General features: G+C 42.6%; 1 protein-coding gene across 1 annotated transcript; it reads right to left on the bottom strand.

Annotated features, from left to right (window-relative positions):
- Positions 1-973: 973 nt before the first annotated feature.
- Positions 974-6,099, bottom strand: bmp2b (bone morphogenetic protein 2b). Its single transcript, XM_055186858.2, has 3 exons — positions 5,676-6,099; positions 4,295-4,668; positions 974-2,209 (listed from the first exon to the last, which is right to left on the bottom strand). Exons 2-3 carry the CDS (start codon positions 4,653-4,655, stop codon positions 1,335-1,337), a joined length of 1,236 nt encoding a protein of 411 aa, XP_055042833.2. The 5' UTR covers positions 4,656-4,668; positions 5,676-6,099; the 3' UTR covers positions 974-1,334.
- Between the last annotated feature and the right edge of the window lie 1,188 nt (positions 6,100-7,287).

Below are 7,287 nucleotides of genomic sequence, written 5' to 3'. Positions count from 1 at the left end.
AACACATTGCATTAGCAATGCAAAAGGTTGTTGGTTCGAACCCAAAAAACACACATAAAACATATACCTTAAAATGCACTGCAAGTCGTTTTAGATAAAATGCATACATGTTTCGTCTGTCTTGTAAAATGCTGTGTTTGGTGCCATTTGGATCAGTCACTTTTAAAGGGGTCATATCATGAAAATCTGACTTTTTCTATTTTAAGGTGCTTTAATTGGGCACCCAATGCTTCTATCAACCTACATTAACTTAAAAAGAAACACACAGAATATTTGTTTTGGTAAACCTTTCTTTGCAAGAATTAGAAAAATCAGGTCGTTCGGATTTTGCCTGTTTTGTGACGTAGGTAGCAAGTGAAATTAGAATAATATCGCCCCTAAATCTGCACTATCCAACCACGTCACTGCCGTTTAGTTTAGAGAGAAAGAGAGAGAGAAAATAATTGACAGCACAATTACGTTTCAATTTCAACAAACCACCATCATTGCGATCAGTATTTGCATTTCACCAGCTCATTTGCATTTTAAAGGACACACCCAAAAACGGCTTTTTGCTCACACCTACAAAGTGGCAATTTTAGCATGCTATAATAAATTATCTGTGGGATATTTTCAGCTAAAACTTCCCATACGCACTCTGGGGACACCAAATATTTATTTTACATCTTTAAAAAAATCTCATAATATGACCCCTTTAAGTGACCCATACTTTATCCCAAGGCTGATGGTGCCAAACATGTTAATGTGCAGTTATGCTGCCGAGATGAGTTCAATTTCCGTCTTTGTGGCATTTTAAGATTACGTACAACATGCTTATTTATGGCATCACCAATTCTGTACTTAATGAATCAGCTTATCAACTTCTTAAGTATGCATGATTATATCTGAAATCCAGACATAACACCAGGAGAAAAAATGCACCGTAACAGAATATCTAAACGACTGAATATTTGTTATATCATGACTTTTGAAGTGAGCTTCATCATTCATGTTTATTTTTTTGTTTCAAATAATGTATTTCCAGATGCTCGCTGAATGAAGATCATAGATTTTTTCAAGATAAATACACATCATTTACAAATAAAGTGGTTATGCAATAAATACGTCGTAAAAATCTTAGCATTATACTTCATGTGCCATTGCACTTGTTTTGAAATGTACATGGGAAAAAAAACATCTTCAAAACCACTGGAAAAAGTGATCTCATTAAAATATTTATTTTCCCATTTCTCTCGGTCAACATAAATATATTCATATATATTTTTCTTCCTCCAAAATAGCTCTTTATAAGTTCTGTTGCATAAATAAAAGTCTTCATTGGGGAGAATTAGCTCTCATCTGCACCCGCAGCCCTCTACCACCATGTCCTGATAGTTTTTTAGGATGACTTTCTCGTATTCATCCAGGTAGAGAAGAGATATTGGGCTGAGTTCTGTGGGTACGCAGCAGGCTCGGGGTATGTTGGAATTGACCGAGTTCACCAGCGTCTGTACGATGGCGTGATTGGTGGAGTTGAGGTGGTCCGACAGCGGAAAGGGGCACTCGCCGTGGCAGTAGAAAGCGTGGTAGCCGGGCGGTGCAACGATCCACTCGTTCCAGCCCACGTCGCTAAAGTCCACGTACAAGGCGTGCCGTCTGCAGTTTGTCCGCTGGTTCTGTTTCCGACGCTGCTTTGGCCCTCGCCGCGCCTGTCGCTTCTCTCTGTTCGAATGCAGGACGGCGGTACCCTGACCGTCGTGACTGTAGGTCACTAGCAGGGGCCGGGCCTGCGCCCATGAGTCCTCATCAGCGTGAAGGGATCTGCTCACCCTCACGTGTCTCCTCCGGTTGCTGTCCGTCTCCTCCGGATGGAGCACCTCCACCAGCAGCCCGTGGTTGTGCCGGGAGTCACTCGCCCAGCGCGCCACGGCGGAGCCCACGTCGAAGCTTTCCCAGCGCGTGTGAGAGTCCTGCACCATGCGGGTGTCAAGAAGTCTAGTAAGGGGTTCTTTGGAGGGGTCTAGTGCTGGCCTGAACACCTCGTAAATGTTTATACGGTGGAAGCCCCCCGCGCTGGTGCCGTTGCTCGGGGAGGCGTCGCCGAGGACCTGGTCCCTGAAAATCCGCAGCTCCGCGGCCGCGATAAGTTCCTCGATGGGAACGGAGGTCAGGTTGAAGAAAAACTGTTGTGTCGTTTTTCCCTTCAGACTGGACAGTGCCTCCAAAGCTTCTGGTGAAATGACAAGAAAAAGAAACACACCGTTACACACATATCACACCGTAGCAGCAGTTTGGCTTTAACAAAAGAATATTGTTCACTGAAGAGAGGTGAATCCGAGCTTAACGCGATTAGCTTTACACTTCAGGCTGAAACCTGACTTTTTGAATAGGATTTTCCACTCAGCATTTTCTTGTCTGGTCTGAGTGAGAGAGTATACGTTAGGACCAGGTGTTAAAACGCTCTTAAAATGAAAGGCTAGCTGCGAGCGGGAGGCTGTTTGTGCTGCCGTGGAGTGACAGCATTCTCTTGTTTCCAAAGTCTTTATTCGATAAAGGTTGCAATCAGGGTAGGAACAGCTACTCCTACAACTCAATGCCTTAAAATAAAACGACTTACACCTTAATCTCTTTTGAAAAGAGACGTTTTGGAAATTCCATTCCCAATAATCCAACCTATCTGCTTCATAATCACAAAGAGCCTGTGGAAGATAAGCACGCTTTATTTGATGTGGGAAAGCCCGGTGCTCTCTTTCCCTCTTTTCGTGAGCCTTTCTTCACCTTTCCTTTCATTCCCTCAGTCGATCCGTCTTGAGGGGGAGTGACTGTACTTGCTCGGGCTTGTCTAACGCAGCCAGCCACAGTTATGAGCGTATTGACATTCCTAATTTCTGTTTGTACGTTACGCTAAAACGAGGAGGCAACAACAAATGGCAAATCGAACATTTTTGACACCTACCTGCCTCGCATATCACGCCTAAGCATCACTCCACACTTCAAACTATGGGGCCGACACCACAGCAAAGTTAACAGGTTTTGCCACTACTTGATGCCATGTGTAAAAGTGAAATCATTACGTAATATTAAAACACGCACTGCGAAAAAATGTGATGAAAATTTAGATTTCAAACCTGAGGCATGGGAGGTGCTAAATTACTACAGAGGGCATGAGCATAGATAGCATGGGTGTCAATGGAGAAACCCTTAATTTGTTTGTCTAAACGTAAACATCACAAGTGCTGTTTGCAATGTGTCAACTCAACCACTGGATGTCATCCATTCAAATCTGTGCCGTTTCACAGGACCGCCCCCAACAAAAAACCCGTAATCACTCGTGTATGGATCCCTCCTCTTAAAAAGCACTCTTTGCCACAAAACAGCATGATAGCGTGCAAATGGGACTGTGCTAGAAATCCTTTAGAAACAATACCTATGACAGCATCAAAGTAATGAAGACACGCGGCCTTAGAAAAGTGTCTCTGTGGCACAGGTTAGGTTGACCTTAAGAAACAAGTCATTTTCACACGCACAATTCATCCAGAGCAAGAGAGGACATGTTGCTTGGATCATTTAAATCACATAACACACCCAATAAACTTAATTGACACAACACCTGATCACACTTGGTTTGTTTGGATTTCGTCAGAAAAAAGAAAAAAAGGTCTTTCCAGTTAATTTAAATTTGCCCGTTCAACAAGGCCACCCACAATCATAAACTGTCTCAAGTAGTTTGGCTAGAATTACCTGGGTGTGTGATAAAGACCTGAGCAAAACTGGACACACACACAAGGAGAGAGAGAGAGAGAGAGAGAGAGAGAGAGAGAGAGAGAGAGAGAGAGAGAGAGAGAGAGAGAGAGAGTGCGCGTGCGTGCGTGTGTCTAAACACTGAGATGCAAAAACAACATATTTAATTTCTTCAGCTAGCAAACGGGCATGCAACAAATCATTTCTGTGCAATCATCATCCCGGATGTCTCCATGAGGTTTGCTACTGTAATCTGCAGATTCTTGGTAAATAACAAGCACGTGAACGCATCTCCACGCTTGTCTGGAAAACGACTCGAACACTATCAATTATTTTGTGTAATGTCGCCAGTTTTTTGCCTCTTTAATAACAGTGGGAGCTGCTTGCGGAATGTCAATAGTTTTCCAGCGGTTGCGTCACATCATTCCACGTAAATTATAGATTGAGGTTAAATAGAGATCAAAGGAAAACCGCAAACTCGAATAGTAATACACTCGAAATAAAGCTGTAATCTATACATCAAACAAATACACAGAGAAAAGCACTGATTTGCTGGTGAAAAATGAACCCTCACCTTCGTGATGAAAACTTCGTATTGTGTTCGCCCTGCTCGCCGCGCGCTCCGCGTGCTTCCCCATTGCGCTCCTCGGGCGCCGGGCGTGCGGGTCATCGCTTTCAGAGTGCATATGATACAAGTCCAGCATGTATTGAGGGACCACGGCCGATTTACTCGGTGTGGGTTTTCGCTTGAGTCCAAACATATTTAGCAGACGAAGCTCGAACTCGTTCAGGAAGGTTGTGTCGGTGCGCTCCGTCGCGTGTCTCCCCGAATCACCGTATTTCCGTCGGTCGATCTCCGGAATGAGTCCAGCGGCACCTCCCAGCAACACCTGACCGAGCAACAGCACCGTGAAAGCGCGGACCACGGCGACCATGATCAGTCAGTTCCTGTAAACAGGGAACATGAATTAGTCCTCCCATTACCAACACTGCAAACTTACAAAGTTGCCATTTAACTCATGCGTTTCATCCTAGGCGATTTACGGTACAACTAAGAGACCCTGGAGAGACCTTGGATTAAGTGTCTGGTTTAGGGGCGCAATGGTTCATGGACAGGTTTGAACCTTCAAGCACTCATGGGAGTTTATTATCTGATGTTTGCTTAATAGGGATGATCCATTCATTTAAATCCTATAAACACTTCTGAGTAAGCAAAACTGTGCGCGCTCACAACATCGCAGCTTAAAACTGTAACAACTACCTGGAATGGAGAAAAAAATCTCAGTGCGCAGTCAACCTGAGGCTGCATCAAAGCTATCCAGAGATCTGTATTTTTAGAGACGTTTTACTCATGTTTTACTTTGAGGTAATGAACGAATAAAGTTAAAGACTATCTCCGCCTCGGGCTATATAACAGATTGATCCGTGCGCGATCTCGGCGTGAGAGACTCCAAAGCGGATGTCAGACAAACGGGATGAAACAGGAAAGGGGGGAATCAAAAGAAATCGAAAGAAGGGAGTCAAGAAGACAGCAGACATGGAGTCTGCAATTAAAGGGAGATAAGAGAGCAGCGTCTGGGTGGGGGTGCACGGGTCTGCCTTTAGATCGCGCAATGCTAGGCATGAAAGGAAAGTCTTCAAAAGGTCTGGAACGAGAAATTTTGGCGAGGAGAGGGCGACTTGTGAGGCTACAGGTGGTAGATCTTACGCAAAACAACCCATGCAACAAAGACGACAAAGAGATCGGATGATAAGGAAGCGGCGAGAAGTGTTTGCTTATAAATCATTTGCAGATCTTGTTGTACAGACTTTATAAATAAAAAAAATAAGTTATGTACAAGTTGTATACAGAGGTTGTAAAACACATTTAGGCAAGCTTGCAATTAAACATTTGTTTTAAAACACTAGACATTGCACTGATATACATTATGACAAGTAAAATGTTACATAGTTACCGAGGGTGCAAGCGCTGTGCCCGGTCTTCGTTCTCGTCGTCTCTTAAATTCCTCATGAATTCGCGTTTTAATCCACAAACGATTTTTTATCCCACGACAGAGAGTCGCAGCAACTCTGCTCGCCTCTTCTTGTTCATACTCGTGCAACACTTCAAACGCAACTTTGGCACAACTTTAAAATAAAATGGGAAAAAGCTCAGGTCAACGGCAGCAATCCCAAACCCGACAGCGAAACAGCAGAGGTTCCTGGATTTGTCATTTTCTAACTTTGCGAAGTTTTCTGTCGCTGCTTGAGCAGTCGCTGTATGGGAGCGTCATCTCCGAGTGCGTCGCGCGCCGCGTCTGTGCAATTGATTGGAGAGTTGCGCTGTCCGTGCGCGAGGCTTTTTGTTGCCTGGTGATGTCACAACGCCTGTCATGTGCGAGTCCATTGAAGCGCGCCGGGTTTCTCCAGTCAAACTTCTAAACGTGTCAACGTTACGATTGTGTTAATGGGTCGGATTTGTTTTGGGTCATTACTGATATTAAATCTGTGGGCTTTATCCCACTCAAAAATGCCCACAACATTCTGGTAAGATTATCCTATAATATTTTAAATTTAAAATGATATTTTAAGAAATCAAAAACTTTAAATAACAACAACAAAATGTATCATTATTGTGTTTTTTACGTATTAAGGAGTAGGTGGAAACGTCTCGAATCTATCTATCTATCTATCTATCTATCTATCTATCTATCTATCTATCTATCTATCTATCTATCTATCTATCTATCTATCTATCTATCTATCTGTTGCGCGAGCGTGTTAGAAGACCTTAGGAGACTTTTTGCCTCATAAACTTAGTATAGTTCACGAGATCAAGGCGGGATTTACAATTAGATCCCGAGCAGACAAGATTCTGAAGACTTGTTTTTCTCTTATTTGAATAACAATATCCTTTGTGTCTTTCGTGTCGACTGGTGAGGGTTAAAAGGTTTCTATAACGCAACAGTGTGTTTGTTTGCATAAGCATGTTGTACTGCTTTTCACTTTAAACCACAGGTAACAAACTTTCAGGTAACACAGGTAAAAAAATCTAATGCCCAATAAAAAGTCCAACCTTAAGCAACACCACCAAGACATCCAGAGGATGCTAAAGATGGGGGCATCCAGCTTCAAAGTACACTTAATAAGTAATATATGTTATATAAATATTACTTATTGAGTGTACTTCTAGGTTGGATAACTTAGTTCCTTAAACAGAACCTCTGAATAAATTTACCAGACAATACCAGAAGACACGGTCACTTTTAAACCCCCTGGTCAGGGGGGGAGAGGGCCATCACATTTGCAAATTCTTTGTTAATGAGTATAATCCAGTTGTAAAACAAGATTTAATCCAGCCATTAACACATCTTGATCAATGATAAGACAGGGTTTACCTTACTCACAAATGAGTAAAGGTATTGAGCATCATCCTAGTTTAATATAGGCTAGTTATAATATACAAAAGGCGTTTGGCTTTATAATAAAGTATGTCACATGTGCATTAAAGGGATAGTTCACTTTAAAATGAAAATTCTGTTATTATTTACTCATTCTCATGTTGTTGTAAACCTGTATGAATTTCTT

The sequence above is a fragment of the Misgurnus anguillicaudatus genome, chromosome 18, assembly GCF_027580225.2.
Source record: "Misgurnus anguillicaudatus chromosome 18, ASM2758022v2, whole genome shotgun sequence".
Lineage (NCBI taxonomy): Eukaryota > Metazoa > Chordata > Actinopteri > Cypriniformes > Cobitidae > Misgurnus > Misgurnus anguillicaudatus.
The sequence above is the reverse complement of the archived record's forward strand: the minus strand, read 5'-3'. Positions and strand labels throughout refer to the sequence as shown.

Bases quoted from the DNA above. Each gene is read 5' to 3' on its own strand.
- bmp2b (XM_055186858.2), bottom strand. From the start codon at position 4,655: ATGGTCGCCGTGGTCCGCGCTTTCACGGTGCTGTTGCTCGGTCAGGTG. The intron at 2,210-4,294 runs GTGAGGGTTCAT...TCATTTCACCAG, and splicing joins ACGAAGTTTTCATCACGAAG to AAGCTTTGGAGGCACTGTCC.